Source organism: Aegilops tauschii, chromosome 4 (assembly GCF_002575655.3).
Source record: "Aegilops tauschii subsp. strangulata cultivar AL8/78 chromosome 4, Aet v6.0, whole genome shotgun sequence".
Classification (NCBI taxonomy): Eukaryota; Viridiplantae; Streptophyta; class Magnoliopsida; order Poales; family Poaceae; genus Aegilops; species Aegilops tauschii.
In genome coordinates this window covers 361,415,518-361,435,688 of record NC_053038.3, presented here as the reverse complement: position 1 = coordinate 361,435,688, position 20,171 = coordinate 361,415,518, and the positions used below count along the sequence as shown (strand labels likewise).

The following is a 20,171-nucleotide window of genomic DNA, read 5'->3' as shown; positions in this document are numbered from 1 at the left end:
GTAATCTCTCCAACAACCTGTACGCGTATTAGGGCTCGCAACCCCTCTATTTAACACGCAGCACGTCAGCCTGGATCGGCAAGACGTTTACCGCAATCGCACATGGTATACAAAGCAATCTTCTTCCCAAAACCCTAGCTACCCATCTTCACCAAAGTGCGCAGCATGTCTTCCTCCACCTCCTCCTTCCAGCTAACCCTCAGCGGAGGAGTCACGAAGAAACTCTCCCGCACCAACTACATCCTGTGGCGGACCCAGATCACGCCGCAGCTGCAGGGCGCCGGCGTCTACCACTACGTCGACGGCACGTCGACCGAGCCGGCCAAAACCCACATCACCAAAGATGCCGCTGGGAAAGAAACCGAGGGGCCGAATCCTCTCCATCCGCTCTGGGTGAAGGAGGATCAGCAGGTCCTTGGATATCTACTCCAACACCTATCCAAGGAGGTGCTCGTCACGGTGACTGCGATCACCACGGCGCGCGAACTCTGGGTGGCGCTGGCGAGCATGTTCTCATCGCAGTCACTCAGCCGCGTCAACAACATTCGCACGGCGCTGATCAACGCGCAGAAGAGCAACCAATCGGTGTCCTCCTTCTTTGCCGCCATGAAGGGGCTTGCTGATGAGCTCGCCGCGGCGGGAAAACCAATCCAAGACGACGAGCTCATATCCTACATCATCCACGGGGTGGACCAAGACTATCAGCCCCTCGTCTCCGCTTTGGACGCCCGCGTCACTCCGGTAACCCTTGATGAGCTCTTCGCTATGCGTAGCAATTTTGATCAGCGCATGGCGCAGTTTCACGGCTCCGGCGACGGCTTCAAGTCCTCGGCCAACTCTATCTCCAGAGGCCGCGGTGGCGGCTCTCGCTCTCGATCCTCCTCTCGTGGCAAGGGGAGGTCCGGTGGCGGCGGTTACTCCAACAACACTCGCGGTGGCGGACGCTCTGGCAGCTCAAAAGGGCGCCGTGGTGGCGGCTCCAACAGATCGCGTCCGGACTTGCCTTGCTGCCAAATTTGTGGCAAGCCCGGCCACACGGCGAGGGACTGTTGGTACCGCTACAAAGATGATGATGGTGATTCCTCACAAGACGAAGAAAAAGTTGTTGCCGCTGCCGATGGTTCCTACGGGGTCGACACAAATTGGTATGTCGATAGCGGAGCCACCAACCACATCACCAACGAGCTTGAGAAGGTCACCATGAAGGAGAAGTATCGTGGAAAAGATCAATCCACATGGCCAGTGGTGAAGGTATGGGCATACGTCACATTGGTCATTCAATTTTTAATACCCCTAAACGCAAAATACATCTCAAAAGAATCTTGCATGTTCCTAGTGCCCACAAAAATCTTCTATCTGTTCATAGAATTGCTATTGACAATCATGTTTTTCTCGAGTTTCATCCTTATTTCTTTTTTATTAAGGATCGGGCAACGAAGAAAGTGCTATATCGAGGTAGATGTGTTCGAGGGCTCTACCTGTTGATTCCGGAGTTTAGAAGATTCAATAAACAAGCTTGTGGTGCTATCAAGCTTTCATCCACACGATGGCACGATCGTTTAGGACATGCCTCTTTTTCTTTAGTTGAAAAGCTACTTAGGAAAAATAAGCTCCCATTTGTTGGCGAGCGAAATATTGAAACTATTTGTGATTCATGTCAGTGTGCTAAAAGTCATCAGTTACCATATCCTATATCTACTACTGTCTCCACTAAACCTTTGCAATTGATCTTTTCTGATGTGTGGGGCCTTGCTCCCTCCTCTGTTGGCAGACACACTTACTATGTCAGTTTTATTGATGACTATAGCAAGTTCTCCTGGATCTATCTTAAGAAAAGGTCCGACATGTTTCAAGTTTTTAAGAACTTCCAAGCACTCGTTGAAAGGAAGTTTGACAGCAAAATTATAGTTGTCCAATCCGATTGGGGAGGGGAATACGAGAAACTCAATTCCTTCTTCCAAAACATAGGCATATCTCACCATGTATCATGCCCACACGCTCACCAACAAAACGGGTCGGCCGAACGCAAGCATAGGCACATAGTTGAGGTCGGTTTGGCCCTTCTAGCAGGAGCTTACATGCCCCTCAAATTCCGGGACAAGGCGTTTCTTCCAGCTGTCCACATCATCAACATGCTACCTAGTCGTGTCATCAATAATGAAACACCTATGGAACGCCTTCTCCATGTCAAACCAGACTACACATCTCTCCGTGTCTTTGGTTGTGCTTGTTGGCCAAATCTCGCCCGTACAATAATCGCAAACTAATGTTTAGATCAAAGCAATGTGCTTTTCTTGGCTATAGTGCTCAGCACAAAGGTGTCAAGTGTCTTGACATCTCCACCGGACGGGTCTACATCTCACGGGATGTCGTGTTTGATGAGACCAAGATTCCCTTTGCGGACCTACATCCTAATGTCGGTGCTCTCCTACGCAAGGAAATCTTGCTTTTACCATCCCATCTCTCTGGCTATGATCAAGGGGGCATTACTAATTGTGATGATCATATGTTGACTAACCCTACTGATAGCCTTTATGAGCCTTGTGATGATGCAGAAAACAGCGGTGAAAAAATCGCAGTAAATGGTGAAGAAAACAGTGCAGCGGCTCCATATTTCATGTGCCCTGGCCTGAGCAACAAATCCCCCTCGGGATCTGGGCAGGTGCTGCCGCCGCGCAGCGAATCTGCCTCGGGATCGGAGCTCCGCCGCGGATCTGCTGCACCAGACCCGACAGGCGCAGGCGCGCGTGCAGCTGCGACAGTCGCAGGTGGGTGCACCGAGCCACCCGCGCCAGCCACGCGGCGGGTCCTGGAAGGCCGTGGGGACTCTCCTCACGCGCGCCAACAGCCGCCGGACAGATGGCGGGCCGGCGCTGGTCTGGACCGCGCGCAGCCTCAGGCCCAACAGCTTGTTTACAAGCGGCGGGCTGCGACTCGTCTGATGAGTGCGGGGACAGATCCTGTCGAAGCGGGGCCCAGGCAATCACGAGGAGATGATGACGCTGCTCGGCCCAGATTTTATGTGGCTGATTCACCACGTGCATCACAGCTGGCGACCACAGAAGATCCAGACCCGGCTACTAGTACCGACAACACCGGTTCTGGAGCTGCGTTCGGATCCTCCTCGGGATCGGCAGAGGATCAGCCTGATCCAGGTGTGGGATCCTCTGCGTCGGGGTTCTCTGTAGTGCCTCCTGCTACTACTCCACGTCGCACACGGCTACAACAAGGTTTAATTAAACCCATTGATTATAAACATATTACAAAATATGGGATGATCTGTTCAACAGGTGAACCAGGAGAACCCAATACTCTTGAAGAGGCTCTTGGTGATGCACATTGGAGAAAGGCAATGCATGATGAAATTGTGGCACTAAGGAAAAATAAAACATGGCACTTGGTTCCTCCAAGACAAGGTAAAAATCTTATTGACTGTAAGTGGGTCTTTAGGATAAAAAGAAAAGCTGATGGAACTATTGACCGTTACAAAGCTAGACTCGTTGCAAAGGGTTTTAAACAAAGGTATGGTATTGACTATGAGGACACGTTTAGTCCAGTTGTCAAAGCAGCTACCATACGCCTTGTCTTGTCCATTGCTGTGTCTAGGGGATGGAGTCTACGAGAGCTAGACGTTCAGAACGCGTTCCTCCATGGTGTTCTGGAAGAAGAGGTTTACATGAAACAACCTCCTGGGTTTGTAAATGCACAGGCACCACTTCATGTGTGCAAACTTGACAAGGCCTTGTATGGACTGAAACAGGCTCCAAGAGCGTGGTATTCTCGCCTCAGTAAAAAGATGCAATCACTTGGTTTTATTCCTTCAAAGTCTGACACTTCATTATTCATTTATAACAAGTCAAAAATATCCATATTTGTTCTCATTTATGTTGATGATATAATTGTGCAAGCTCATCTGATGAAGCAATAATAGCACTATTGAAGGATTTAAGTGCAGAATTTGCTCTCAAAGATCTAGGAGATCTACACTACTTTCTTGGTATTGAGGTTAAGCAGCACAAGGATGGTCTTCATCTCTCTCAAGAAAAGTATGCAACAGACTTAGTGAAAAAGGCTGGTCTGCAAAGTTGTAAGCCTGCACCCACTCCTTTATCTAGCACAGAAAAATTATCTCTTGCTGAAGGGGAACTTCTGGACTCAGAAAATAGTACAAAGTACAGAAGCTTGGTAGGTGCTCTTCAGTACCTGATATTGACACGACCAGACATCTCATTTGCTGTTAACAAAGTATGCCAATTCCTTCATGCACGTACCACAGTTCACTTGACTGCTGCAAAATGCATAGTGAGATATGTGAAAAATACATTGAGCATTGGTCTGAACTTTAGCAAGTCATCCTCCACACTTATCAGTGCCTTCTCTGACTCAGACTGGGCAGGGTGCTTAGATGACAGACGCTCAACTGGTGGTTTTGGAGTGTTCTTTGGACCTAATTTGATATCTTGGAGTGCAAGGAAGCAAGCCACAGTTTCTAGATCTAGCACAGAAGCAGAATATAAAGCGTTGGCCAATGCAACCGCAGAGATCATATGGGTGCAGTCAATTTTGAAGGAACTAGGTATGAAAAACACTAAAGCTCCATGTCTATGGTGTGATAATCTAGGTGCTACCTATTTATCAGCAAATCCAGTTTTTCATGCTAGAACTAAACATATTGATATAGATTTTCACTTTGTCCGTGAGAGAGTTGCAAACAAACTTTTAGACATTCAGTTTATTCACTCCCAAGACCAAGTTGCGGATGGTTTCACCAAAGCTCTTCCCACAAAAAGTTTTGAAGTCTTCAAGTATAATCTCAACTTGATGAAGTTGTGATTAAGGGAGGGTGTTAAACACAATATGCGTGACATGATGTCGTGTACGGCAAGGAGGATCACCACCGAAGGAGGAGTAGTTATACATGATATTCATGTACTCTTTATCTTGTTTTATCTCTTGTATTCTTCTCTCCCAAGATGTAATCTCTCCAACAACTTGTACGCGTATTAGGGCTCGCAACCCCTCTATTTAACACGCAGCACGTCAGCCTGGATTGGCAAGACGTTTACCGCAATCGCACAGAAGATTCGTTTCTGGAAGGATATCTGGCTAGGCAATGCCAACCTCCGAAAACAATATCCAACTTTGTACCGTGTTGTTCATGATAAGAATGATACTCTTGCGCAGGTGCTCATTTCATCCTCGCTGGACATTTTTTTCACACGGGATTTGATAGGCCTCCGTCTTATGTCATGCAAAATCTTTTATCCCGATTGATTTCACTTAACCTGACACGAGGGCGAGATGTGTTTTTTTTCCGAAAAACTTCTAATCTATTTATCTTCAAACATGGTAGTACAACTAACACTAGAAATAATAAGGGCGAGATGTATTTTACTGGAACCTCACTACATCTGATCCTTCACAGTTGACTGTATGTACCATGCGCTCACTAATTAGAGGTCTCAATGGATAATAACAAGAAAATTTGGAAGTTGGGGATTTCACTAAAAATTTAAATCATCATGTGATATCTTTAGAGGGGAATTATAGTGACCAAAGACAACCTCGTCTGTCGCAATTGGCAAGGAAGAAATAAGTGTACCTTTTGTACTCACGATGAGATAATCTGACTCCTCTTTCTTTTGTGTGTGTTTGTGCATTCTGCGTGGTCAGCCATCCAGATAGCATACAATTTATCATATATATTTACATATTAAGTTCATGTCTTAGTGGCATGTATGTATCTGTTATTTTTTGACTTCTAAATTTTATAAAATAATTGATGTCAATGTTTTTTTTGTGGGGAGATGTCAATGTTGATTGTGTTATGGAGGATAGCGAATGAGCCTTGGCATTATGGTCTTATAAGAATGTGAACGGAGGAGTATCTCCCTGTTCTTGATAAACCCCACACAATGATAGGGACGTAGGGAGTAATTACCGAAACTTGGTAATTCTTTCCTTTGTTTGCAAGGACAAAGGTCGTGACCAAAAATTGTGTATCCTACCCCTATGCGTATGAGGGAAGAAAGCCTCTAAGTACGTACGACATGCAGTTCGATGCCCGTAGAGTTGATTTTCGTCAGGGCATGTTTTTTTCGAAATGAAAGTAAAAATTTGCCTCATTCATTAATTAAGCATAAGAGGGTTGTGAAGAAATATGCCCTAGAGGCAATAATAAAGTTGTTATTTATATTTCCTTATATCATAATAAATGTTTATTATTCATGCTAGAATTGTATTAACCGGAAACTTAGTACATGTGTGAATACATAGACAAACAGAGTGTCTCTAGTATGCCTCTACTTGACTAGCTTGTTTATCAAAGATAGTTATGTTTCCTAGCCATAGACATGTGTTGTCATTTGATGAACGGGATCACATCATTAGATAATGATGTGATGGACAAGACCCATCCGTTAGCTTAGCACTATGATCGTTTAGTTTATTGCTATTGCTTTCTTCATGACTTATACATGTTCCTCTGACTATGAGATTATGCAACTCCCGAATACCGGAGGAACACTTAGTGTGCTATCAAACGTCACAACGTAACTGGGTGATTATAAAGATGCTGTACAGGTGTCTCCGATGGTGTTTGTTGAGTTGGCATAGATCGAGATTATGATTTGTCACTCCGATTGTCGGAGAGGTATCTCTGGGCCCTCTCGGTAATGCACATCACAATAAGCCTTACAAGCAATGTGACTAATGAGTTAGTTGCGGGATGATGCATTACGGAACGAGTAAAGAGATTGGCCGGCAACGAGATTGAACTAGGTATGGTGATACCGATGATCGAATCTCGGGCAAGTAACATACCAATGACAAAGAGAACAACGTATGTTGTTATGCGGTTTGACCGATAAAGATCTTCGTATAATATGTAGGAGCCAATATGAGCATCCAGGTTCCGCTATTCGATATTGACCGGAGATGTGTCTCGGTCATGTCTACATAGTTCTTGAACCCGTAGGGTCTGCACGCTTAACGTTCGATGACGATTTGTATTATGAATTATGTGATTTGATGTACCGAAGTTTGTTCGGAGTCCCAGATGAGATCACGGACATGACAAGGAGTCTCGAAATGGTCGAGAGGTAAGAATCGATATATTGTAAGGCTATATTCAGACATCGGAAAGGTTCTGAGTGGTTCAGGTATTTTTCGGAGTACCGGAGAGTTGCGGGAATTCGCCGGGGGAAGTATTGGGCCTTCATGGGCCTTAGTGGAAAGGAGAGAAGGGCCACAAGGGGAGGCCGCGCGCCCCCCCATGGGCTGGTCCGAATTGTACTAGGGAGGGGGCGGCGCCCCCTCTTTCCTTCTCCCTCTCCTACTCCTTCCCTCTCTCCCCTCTTGGAAAAGGAAGGGGACTCCAACTAGGATTGCGAATCCTAGTTGGACTCCCCCTATAGGCGCGCCCCTCCTAGGTCGGCCTCCTCTTCCCCCCTCCTTTATATACGTGGGCAGGGGGGCACCCCAAAGACACACAAGTTGATCTTTTAGCCGTGTGCGGTGCCCCCTCCACAGTTACACACCTCGATCATATCGCCGTAGTGCTTAGACGAAGCCCTGCGCCGATAACATCATCATTACCGTCGCCACGCTGTCGTGCTGACGGAACTCACCCTCGTCCTCAACTGGATCAAGTGTACGAGGGACGTCATCGAGCTGAACGTGTGCTGAGCGCGGAGGTGCCGTACGTTCGGTACTTGGATCGGTTAGATTGCGAAGAAGTTCGACTACATCAACCGTGCAACTAAACGCTTCCGCTTTCGGTCTATGAGGGTACGTGGACACACTCTCCCCTCTCGTTGCTATGCATCTCCTAGATAGATCTTGCGTGATCATAGAATTATTTTGAAAATATTGCGTTCCCCAATAGTGGTATCAGAGCCAGGTCTATGCGTAGATGTTATATGCATGAGTAGATCACAAAGAGTTGTGGACGATAATAGTCATACTTCTTACCAACATGTCATACTTTGATTCGGCGGTATTGTTGGATGAAGCAGCCCAGACCGACATTACATGACCGCGTTCATGAGACTGGTTCTACCGCCGTGCTTCGCACACAGGTGGTTCTCCAACTTTAGTTGAATCGAGTTTGACTACGCTCGGTCCTTGTTGAAGGTTAAAACAACACACTTGACGAAAAATCATTGTGGTTTTGATGCGTAGGTAAGAACGGTTCTTGCTAGAAGCCCATAGCAGCCACGTAAAACTTGCAACAACAAAGTAGAGGACGTCTAACTTGTTTTTGTAGGGCATGTTGTGATGTGATATGGTCAAGACGTGATGAGATATAAATTGTTGTATGATATGATCATGTTTTGTTAAAGTTATCGGCAACTGGCAGGAGCCTTATGGTTGTCTCTTTATTGCATAAGATGCAAGCGCCATATAATTGCTTTACTTTATCGCTATACGATAGCAATAGTTGCAAAAGCAATAGTTGGCGAGATGACCATGTGACAACACGTTGATAAAGATCAAGATGATGGAGATCATGGTGTCATGCTGGTGACGATGGAGATCATGACGGTACTTTGGAGATGGAGATCAAATGCACAAGATGATGATGGCCATATCATGTCACATATTTTGATTGCATGTGATGTTTATCTTTTATGCATCTTATTTTGCTTAGTACGACGGTAGCATTATGAGATGATCCCTTACTAAAATTTCAAGGTATAAGTGTTCTCCCTGAGTATGCACCGTTGCTACAGTTCTTCGTGCTGAGACACCACGTGATGATCGGGTGTGATAAGCTCTACGTTCACATACAACGGGTGCAAGCCAGTTTTGCACACACGGAATACTCGAGTTAAACTTGACGAGCCTAGCATATGCAGGTATGGCCTCGGAACATTGAGATCGAAAGATCGAGCATGAATCATATAGTAGATATGATCAACATAGTGATGTTCACCATTGAAAACTACTCCATCTCACGTGATGATCGGACATGGTTTAGTTGATATGGATCACATGATCACTTATATGATTAGAGGGATGTCTATCTAAGTGGGAGTTCTTAAGTAATATGATTAATTAAACTTTAATTTATCAAGAACTTAGTCCTGATAGTATTTGCATATCTATGTTGTAGATCAATAAGCTCGCGTATAGCTTCCCCGTTTATTTTTGATGTGTTCCTAGAGAAAACTAAGTTGAAAGTTGATAGTAGCAATGATGCGGACTAGGTTCGTAATATGAGGATTATCCTCATTGTTGCACAGAAGAATTATGTCCTTGATGCACCGCTAGGTGATGGACCTATTGCAGGAGCAGATGCAGACGTTATGAACGTTTGACAAGTTTGGTATGATGACTAATTGATAGTTTAGTGCACCATGCTTTACGGCTTAGAACCGGGACTTCAAAAACGTTTTGAACGACACGGAGCATGTAAGATGTTCCAAGAGCTGAAATTGGTATTTCAGACTCATGCCCGAGTCGAGAGGTATGAGACCTCTGACAAATACTTTGCCTACAAGATGGAGGAGAATAGCTCAACCAGTGAGCATGTGCTCAGAATGTCTGAGTACTACAATCGCTTGAATCAAGTGGGAGTTAATCTTCCAGATAAGATAGTGATGACAGAGTTCTCTAGTCACTATCACCAAGTTACTAGAACTTCGTGATGAACTATAATATGCAAGGGATGACGAAAACGATTCCTGAGCTCTTCGCGATGCTAAAATCGGCGAAGGTAGAAATCAAGAAAGAGCATCAAGTTTTGATGGTTAACAAGACCACTAGTTTCAAGAAAAAGGGCAAAAGAAAAGAAAGGGAACTTCAAGAAACAATGGCAAGCAAGTTGCCACTCCCGTGAAGAAACCCAAAGCTAGACCTAAGCCTGAAACTGAGTGCTACTACTGCAAAGGGAATGGTCACTGGAAGCGGAAATACCCCAAATACTTGGCGGATAAGAAGGATGGCAAAGTGAACAAAGGTATATTTGATATACATGTTATCGACGTGTACTTTACTAGTGTTCATAGTAAACCCAGGGTATTTGATACCGGTTCAGTTGCTAATATTAGTAACTTGAAACAGGAATTACAAAATGAACAGAGACTAGTTGAGGGCAAAGTGGCGATGTGTGTTGGAAGAGATTCCAAGGTTGATAAGATCACCATCGCATACTCCCTCTACCTTCGGGATTAGTGTTGAACCTAAATAAATGTTATTTGGTGTTTGCGTTGAGCATGAATATGATTGGATCATGTTTATTGCAATACGGTTACTCATTTAAGTCAGAGTTGTTCTGTTTACATGAATAATACCTTCTATGGTCATACACCCAATATAAATGGTTTATTGAATCTCGATTGTAGTGATACACATATTCATAATATTGAAGCCAAAAGATGCAAAGTTAATAATGATAGTGCAACTTATTTGTGGCACTGCCGTTTAGGTCATATTGGTGTAAAGCGCTTGAAGAAACTCCATGCTGATGGGCTTTTGGAATCACTTGATACTTGCGAACCATGCCTCATGGGCAAGATGACTAAAACTCCATTCTTAGGAACAATGGAGCGAGCCACTGACTTATTGGAAATAATACATACTGATGTATGCAGTCCGATGAGTGTTGAGGCTCGCGGCGGGTATCGTTATTTTCTAGCCTTCACAGATGATTTGAGCAGATATGGGTATATATACTTAATGAAACATAAGTCTGAAACATTTGAAAAGTTCAAAGAATTTTAGAGTGAAGTGGAAAATCATCGTAACAAGAAAATAAAGTTTCTACGATCTGATCGTGGAGGCGAATATTTGAGTTACAAGTTTGGTCTTCATTTGAAACAATGTGGAATAGTTTCGCAACTCACGCCACCCGGACCACCACAGCGTAATGGTGTATCCGAACGTCGTGACCGTACTTTATTAGATATAGTGCGATCTATGATATCTCTTACCAATTTACCACTATCGTTTTGGGGCTATGCATTAGAGGCAGCTGCATTCACATTAAATAGGGCACCATCTAAATCCGTTGAGACGACACCATATGGACTGTGGTTTGGCAAGAAACCCAAGTTGTCGTTTCTTAAAGTTTGGGGTTGCAATGCTTATGTGAAAAAGTTTTAGCCTGATAAGCTCAAACCCAAATCGGAGAAGCGCGTCTTCATAGGATACCAAAAAGAAACTGTTGGGTACACCTTCTATCACAGATCCGAAGGCAAGATATTCGTTGCTAAGAATGGATCCTTTCTAGAGAAGGAGTTTCTCTCGAAAGAAGTGAGTGGGAGGAAAGTAGAACTTGATGAGGTAATTGTACCTTCTCCCGAATTGGAAAGTAGTTCATCACAGAAATCAGTTCCAGTGATTCCTACACCAATTAGTGAGGAAGCTAATGATGATGATCATGAAACTTCAGATCAAGTTACTACCGAACCTCGTAGGTCAACCAGAGTACGGTCCGCACCAGAGTGGTACGGTAATCCTGTTCTGAAAGTCATGTTACTAGACCATGACGAACCTACGAACTATGAGGAAGCGATGATGAGCCCAGATTCCACGAAATGGCTTGAGGCTATGAAATCTGAGATGGGATCCATGTATGAGAACAAAGTATGGACTTTGATTGACTTGCCTGATGATCGGTGAGCCATTGAGAATAAATGGATCTTCAAGAGGAAGACGGACGCTGATAGTAGTGTTACTATCTACAAAGATCGAATTGTCGCAAAAGGTTTTCGACAAGTTCAAGGTGTTGACTACGATGAGATTTTCTCACTCATAGCGATGCTTAAGTCTGTCCGAATCATGTTAGCAATTGCCACATTTTATGAAATCTGGCAAATGGATGTCAAAACTGCATTCCTTAATGGATTTCTTAAAGAAGAGTTGTATATGATACAACAAGAAGGTTTTGTCAATCCTAAAGGTGCTAGCCAAGTATGCAAGCCCCAGCGATCCATCTATGGACTGGTGCAAGCATCTCGGAGTTGGAATATACGCTTTGATAAGTTGATCAAAGCATATAGTTTTATACAGACTTGCGGTGAAGCCTATATTTACAAGAAAGTGAGTGGGATCACTACAACATTTCTGATAAGTATATGTGAATGACATATTGTTGACCGGAAATAATGTAGAATTTTCTGGAAAGCATAAAGGAGTGTTTGAAAGGAGTTTTTCAATGAAAGACCTCAGTGAAGCTACTTACATATTGGGCATCAAGATCTATAAAGATAGATCAAGACGCTTGATAAGACTTTGGATGAGTACATACCTTGATAAGATTTTGAAGGAGTTCAAAATGGATCAGTCAAAGAAGGAGTTCTTGCCTGAGTTGTAAGGTGTGAAGTTGAGTAAAGACTCAAAACCCGACCACGGCTGAAAATAGAAAGAGAATGAAAAGTCATTCCCTATGCCTCAGCCATAGGTTCTATAAAGTATGCTATGCTGTGTACAAAACCTTTAGTGTACCTTGCCATGAGTTTTGTAAGGGGGTATGATATTGATCCTGGAGTGGATCACTTGACAGCGGTCAAAATTATCCTTAAATGACTAAGGAGATATTTCTCGGTTATGGAGGTGATAAAGAGTTCGTCGTAAATAGTTACGCCGATGCAAGCTTTTACTCCGATCCGGATGACTCTGAGTCTCAATCTGGATACATATTGAAAGTGGGAGCAATTAGCTATAGTAGCTCCATGCAGAGCATTGTAGACATAGAAAATTTGCAAAAATACATACGGCTCTGAATGTGACAAACCCATTGACTAAGCTTCTCTCACAAGCAAAACATGATCACACCTTAGTACTCTTTGGGTGTTAATCACATAGCGATGTGAACTAGATTATTGACTCTAGTAAAACCCTTTGGGTATTAGTCACATGGCGATGTGAACAAATCACATGGTGATGTGAACTATTGGTGTTAAATCACATGGCGATGTGAACTAGATTATTGACTCTAGTGCAAGTGGGAGACCGAAGGAAATATGCCCTAGAGGCAATAATAAAGTTGTTATTTATATTTCCTTGTATCATGATAAATGTTTATTATTCATGCTAGAATTGTATTAACCGAAAACTTAGTACATGTGTGAATACATAGACAAACAGAGTGTCCCTAGTATGCCTCTACTTGACTAGCTTGTTTATCAAACATGGTTATGTTTCCTAGCCATAGGCATGTGTTGTCATTTGATGAACGTGATCACATCATTAGAGAATGATGTGATGGACAAGACCCATCCGTTAGCTTAGCACTATGATCGTTTAGTTTATTGCTATTGCTTTCTTCATGACTTATACATGTTCCTCTGACTATGAGATTATGCAACTCTCGAATACTGGAGGAACACTTAGTGTGCTATCAAACGTCACAACGTAACTGGGTGATTATAAAGATGCTCTACAGGTGTCTCCGATGGTGTTTGTTGAGTTGGCATAGATCGAGATTAGGATTTGTCACTCCGATTGTCGGAGAGGTATCTCTGGGCCCTCTCGGTAATGCACATCACAATAAGCCTTGCAAGCAATGTGACTAATGAGTTAGTTCCGGGATGATGCATTACGGAACGAGTAAAGAGATTGGCCGGCAACGAGATTGAACTAGATATGGTGATACCGACAATCGAATCTCGGGCAAGTAACATACCAATGACAAAAGGAACAATGTATGTTGTTATGTGGTTTGACCGATAAAGATCTTCGTATAATATGTAGGAGCCAATATGAGCATCCAGGTTCCGCTATTGGTTATTGACCGGAGATGTGTCTCGGTCATGTCTACATAGTTCTTGAACCGTAGGGTCCGCACGCTTAACGTTTGATGACGATTTGTATTATGAGTCATGTGATTTGATGTACCGAAGATTGCTCGGAGTCTCGGATGAGATCACGGACATGACAAGGAGTCTCGAAATGGTCAAGACGTAAAAATCGATATATTGGAAGGCTATATTCGGACATCGGAAAGGTTCTGAGTGGTTCGGGTATTTTTCGGAGTACCGGAGAGTTACGGGAATTCACCGGGGGAAGTATTGGGCCTTCATGGGCCTTAGTGGAAAGGAGAGAAGGGCCACAAGGGGAGGCCGCACGCCCCCCATGGGCTGGTCTGAATTGTACTAGGGAGGGGGCGGCGCCCCCCTCTTTCCTTCTCCCTCTCCTACTCCTTCCCTCTCTCCCCTCTTGGAAAAGGAAGGGGACTCCAACTAGGATTGGGGATCCTAGTTGGGCTCCCCCTATAGGCGCGCCCCTCCTAGGCCAGCCTCCTCTTCCCCCTTCTTTATATAAGTGGGCAGGGGGCACCCCAAAGACACACAAGTTGATCTTTTAGCCGTGTGCGGTGCCCCCCTCCACAGTTACACACTTCGATCATATCGTCGTAGTGCTTAGACGAAGGCCTGCGCCGGTAACATCATCATCACCGTCGCCACGCCGTCGTGCTGGCGGAACTCACCCTCGTCCTCAACTGGATCAAGAGCGCGAGGGACGTCATCGAGCTGAACGTGTGCTGAACGCGGAGGTGTCGTACGTTCGGTACTTGGATCGGTTGGATCGCGAAGAAGTTCGACTACATCAACCGCATTACTAAACGCTTCCGCTTTCGGTCTACGAGGGTACGTGGACACACTCTCCCCTCTCGTTGCTATGCATCTCCTAGATAGATCTTGCGTGTCGTAGGAATTTTTTTTAAAATACTGCGTTCCCCAACAAGTTGCCCTGTTAATTAACGGAAAACCGGGCGAAAACCGTCACAAACAGTTGAGCGGCACATACAAATAGCCCACACAACCCTATACAAAGAGTGACTCATCGAGCTAGCACACAAGCATCATCGTCATCACTTCTCCCCAAACAGGCGTCATCGCCATCCCTGATCTCCGAGCAAGCGACTCGGACTTTGCTGTGGACTGATGATGTTTGCTTGGACTACGTCGGTGTTTCTCCCAAGAGGAGAGGATGATGTAGCACAACAACGGTAAGTATTTCCCTCAGTAATGAAACCAAGGTATCGAACCAGTAGGAGAACCAAGGAACACAACGTAAACAGCCCCTGCACACAAATAACAGCCGCTCGCAACCCGAGGTGTTAAATGGGTTGTCAATCCTTTTCGGGTAACGGCGCCAGAAGGCACGAAGACGGGAAAAATTATAATAGATTGAAATAATAGATCGCAAATAAAATAAAGTGCAGCAAGATATTTTTGTATTTTTAGTTCAATACATCTGAATAAAAACGCAAAGGAAAAATAGATCACAAGGCAAATATATGAGAAAGAAGACCCGGGGGCCGTAGGTTTCACTAGTGGCTTCTCTCGAGAAAAATAGCAAACGGTGGGTAAACAAATTACTGTTGGGCAATTGATAGAACTTCAAATAATCATGACGATATCCAGGCAATGATCATTACATAGGCATCACGTCCAAGATTAGTAGACCGACTCCTGCCTGCATCTACTACTATTACTCAACACATCGACCGCTATCCAGCATGCATCTAGTGTATTAAGTTCATGGAAAAACGGAGTAATGCAATAAGAACGATGACATGATGTAGAAAAAATCCGTTTATCTATATGGCGGTAGATATAGATCTCGTCTTTTTATCCTTAGTAGCAACGATACATACGTGTCGGTTCCCTTTCTGTCACTGGGATCAAGCACCGTAAGATCGAACCCACTACCGGGCACCTCTTCCCATTGCAAGATAAATAGATCAAGTTGGCCAAACAAAACCCAAATATCATAGAAGAAATACGAGTCTATAAGAGATCATGCGTGTAAGAGATCAAAGAAACTCAAATAACTTTAATGGATATAAAAAGATATAACTGATCATAAGCTCGAAGTTCATCAGATCCCAACAAACACACCGCAAAAAGAGTTACATCATATGGATCTCCAAGAGACCATTGTATTGAGAATTCAGTGAGAGAGACAAAGCCATCTAGCTACTAACTACGGACCCGAAGGTCTACAAAGAACTACTCACGCATCATCGGAGAGGCACCAATGGAAGTGGTGAACCCCTCCGTGATAGTGTCTAGATTGGATCTGGTGGTTCTGCACTCTGCGGTGGCTGGATGAATATTTCATCGACTCCCCTAGGGTTTGTGGATTTTTGGGGTATTTATAGAGCAAAGAGGCGGTCCGGGGGGCACCCGAGGTGGGCACAACCCACCGGGGCGCGCCTGGGCCTCCTGGCGTGTCCTGGTGGGTTGTGCCCCCCTCGGGGCACCCCGCAGGTGCAACCAGGGCCCATTGCCTTTCTTCTGGCCCATAAAAAATCATCGTGGAGTTTCGTGGCATTTGGGCTCCGTTTGATATTGATTTCCTATGATGTAAAAAACATGGAAAAAACAACAACTGGCACTTGGCACTATGTCAATAGGTTAGTACCAAAAAATGATATAAAATGACTATAAAATGATTATAAAACATCCAAGATTGATAATAAAACAGCATGGAACAATAAAAAGTTATAGATACGTTGGAGACATATCAGCATCCCCAAGCTTAACTCCTACTCGTCCTCGAGTAGGTAAGTGATAAAAACAGAATTTTTGATGTGGAGTGCTGTTCATCAAGTCATATCATATTCTCTTCTTTATAGCATAGACATTTGGACTTTTATGTGATTCAAAGCAATAGTCTAGTTTTGACATAATAATTTAGATACTCAAGCATATCAACAAGCAACCATGTTTTTCAAAATATCAACGCTAAAATAAGTTATCCCTAGCCCATCATGCTCAAACATTGATCCATTCATGAAACACACTCGAATATTAACTACACCCAATACTTGAGCACGATCATATTGCCTCCTAGTTGGTGCTTTTATAAGAGAAGATGGAGACTCAAATTCAAATAAAAATAAAAATTGCATAAGGTAAAAGAAAGGCCCTTCACAGAGGGAAGTAGGGATTTGTAGAGGTGCCAGAGCTCAAAGCGAAAAAAATTAGAGATCAAAAATTTTTGGGAGGTGTATCCATCCCACCAACGAAAACGACTCAGAGCTACAAACACTTTCCATGCTAGATATGCCATAGGCGGTTCCCAAACAGAAAATAAAGTTTATTCCTTTTTCCACCATTCTTTCACTTTCCATGGCTAGCCGTATCCACGGGTGCCCTTCATACCAACACTTTTCAAGCAATTTATTATTTGACAACATAAAGTAAATATTTTTTTGCATTTCGGGACTGGGCATCCCTAAAACATTTGCCTTACTCTCATGCAATGACAAGTGAATAAACACTCATCGTGAGAATAACACATCTAGCATGGAAAATATTAGCCACCCATTACCGTTTCGCGAGCGAAACAAACACACAAAAGAGAAGTTTATTTTGAAAATTAGAGATAACACATGCAAATTTGCTTAGAACGGCAAAAGAATACCGCAAATAGGTAGATATAGTGGACTCATGTGGCAAAACTAGTTTAAAGGATTTTGGATGCACAAGTAGAGATCATACTTGGTGCAAAATGAGGGCTAGCAAAAAGATTGAGAAGCGACCAACCAAGAAACGAATAATCTCATAAGCAAGCATTAAGCATAACTAACACCAAATAATGCACCACAAGTAGGATATAATTTTCATTGCATGATTATTGACTTTTGTGCATGCATAGGGAATCACAAACCTTAACACCAATATTCTTACTAGAGCACAGTTACTCATCAACATAACTCACATATCACATCATCATATCTCAAAACTATTACTAAGAATCAAGTTTATTTTGTACAATGATCTTCATGACATTTTCTTTTCTTTATTCTTGGATATCTATCACTTTGGGACTAATTTTCATGTGTTGCTTTTCATAAGCTCAAACAAATATAAGTGAAGATCATGAGCATAACAAATTTTCTTTCTCTCAAAATAATTTAAGTGAAGCAAGAGAGAATTTCTTTGAAATTTTACTAACTCTCAAATAAATCTAAGTGAATCAAGAGAGCGTTTCTTCAAAAATACTAAGCACACCGTGCTCAAAAAGATATAAGTGAAGCACTAGAGCAAGTCCTAGCTCATAAAAGATTTAAGTGAGACATAGAGAGCAATTCTAACAGGTCATGATATAATTTTGGCTCTCTCAAATAGGTGTGTCCAGCAAGGATTGATGACTTAAAACACAAAATAAAACAAGCAAAGACACATATCATATAAGACGCTCCAAGCAAAACACATATCATGTGACGAATAAAAATATAGCCTCGAGTAAAATACCGATAGTTGTTGGAAGAAAGCGGGGATGCCACTAGGGGGCATCCCCAAGCTGAGTTGGTTGCTCATTCTTGGATAATAGCTTGGGATGTCGGGGCATCCCCAAGCTTAGGATCTTACATCCTTCCTTCATCCATCGTAAGATAACCCAAAACTTGAAAACTTCAATCACACAAAACTCAACAAAACCTTCGTGAGATCCGTTAGTGTAAGAAAAATAAATCACTACTATAAGTGTTGTATCAAACCAATTCATATTTTGTTTTTGTATTATATCTACTGTATTCCAACTTTTCTATGGCAAAAACTCATCAAAGAAAACCATAGAGCCATCAAAATAAGCACACAACACAAAGAAAACAGAATCTGTCAAAACAAAATAGTCTGTAGTAATCTGACTTTCGTGGGCTTTTCTCATGGCTTCACAACCGCTCAAGTTGATTGTGTGGAACGTACGTGGACTAAACAGCCCTGCGAGGCGTAGTACCGTGTACCAGGCCATTGCAGCGGTGGATCCGAGCCTGGTCTGCCTCCAAGAGACTAAGATGGAAGTGATAACTTTGAGCATCGTCTCACAATGTTTGGGAAATAAACTTAAGGAGTTTTACTACTTGCCGGCCTCGGGCACATGTGGAGGGATCCTTCTAGCATGGGATCCCCTGGTTGTCACTCTCTCCCATCCTCATCTCTCCAAAAACACAATCTCGGCGGTCGTCTCTCCCTTCAGAGCGGATTCTTGGTGGATCACGGGCATGTATGGCCCTAACCTCAAGGCGGATAAGATAGAGTTCATGTGTGAGCTAGCTGAAGTTCGTGAGTTACAGTCAGGGCCGTGGCTCCTGGTCGGGGATTTCAACTTGTTTGTGAACCCGGAGGATAAGAATAACACCTTGATCAACTGGAGAATGATCTCGCGCTTTCGCTCGCGCTTGAACAGATTGGAACTCAAAGAGATCTACCTCAACGGAAGGAGGTACACGTGGTCTAATGAGCGAGCTAGGGCTACCTTGGAGAAGATTGATCACATCTTTGCCACGAATTCTTGGGAAGATCTATACCCATCTTGCTTTCTCACGACGCTCAGATCGGCGGTATCAGACCATTGTCCTCTGCTTTTGGACCTCCATGCGGACTTCTCCTTTGGGAAGAGATTCAAATTCGAGTCCTTTTGGACCAAAGCTCCTGGCTTCATGCAAACGGTTCAGGAGGCATGGCAGTCCTGCCCGTCGGATGGCAACCCTTTTACGGTGCTCAATAACAAGCTCAGAGTCATCGCGCGCCGTGTGCAAACGTGGATTCCAAGTGGATCGGGAACGTGAGGCTTCAAATTGCCATTGCACTTGAGGTCATCCTAAGGCTGGATGTGGCCATGGAATCGCGGACACCTTGCGAGGGCGAGCTGGCCCTTAGACGCACGCTGAAAAGGAAACTTCTTGGCCTCTCCTCCCTTGAGCGGACAATCGCAAGGCAGAAGTCGAGGCTATTGCATCTGAAGGATGGGGACGCCAATACTCGGTTTTTTCATCAACACGCGCGACATTGCCAGAGGAAGAATGCTCTCATGACCTTGCGCCACAATGTCCAGGTCCTTTTTGGGCAAGAGGAGATTGCTTATGCCGTGGACGGCTTCTATGACAGACTTCTGGGCACGACCTCGCCACGCGAGCACGGTCTTCACCTGGATGCCATCAGTATGCCCACTCAGGATTTGAGCACGCTCGAAGAGCCCTTCTCGGAGGAGGAGATCCTCCGAACCATTAACTCCATGCCCTGGACAAGACCCCCGGCCCGGATGGCTTCACTGGAAGATTCTACGCAGCTTGTTGGTCCATCATCAAGGGAGACATTATGAAGGCTTTCTCTTCATTCTACCGTGGAGATCTGAGAGGTTTTGCAGCGATCAACAAAGCCTTGGTCACGCTCCTACCAAAGAAAGATGGCGCGGATGAGCTGCGTGAT

General features: G+C 44.0%; 2 protein-coding genes across 2 annotated transcripts; both read left to right on the top strand.

The window, feature by feature from the left end:
- Positions 1-165: 165 nt before the first annotated feature.
- LOC141021888 (uncharacterized) lies at positions 166-4,382 on the top strand. Its single transcript, XM_073497742.1, has 9 exons — positions 166-1,251; positions 2,556-2,578; positions 2,663-2,936; positions 3,050-3,184; positions 3,291-3,349; positions 3,451-3,522; positions 3,607-3,774; positions 3,909-4,245; positions 4,347-4,382. The coding sequence occupies exons 1-9, from the start codon at positions 166-168 to the stop codon at positions 4,380-4,382; spliced, it is 2,190 nt and encodes a 729-aa protein (XP_073353843.1).
- A 14,582-nt stretch (positions 4,383-18,964) lies between these two features.
- Positions 18,965-19,531, top strand: LOC141021887 (uncharacterized). The gene has a single exon (XM_073497741.1). It carries the CDS (start codon positions 18,965-18,967, stop codon positions 19,529-19,531), a length of 567 nt encoding a protein of 188 aa, XP_073353842.1.
- The last annotated feature ends 640 nt before the right edge of the window (positions 19,532-20,171 follow it).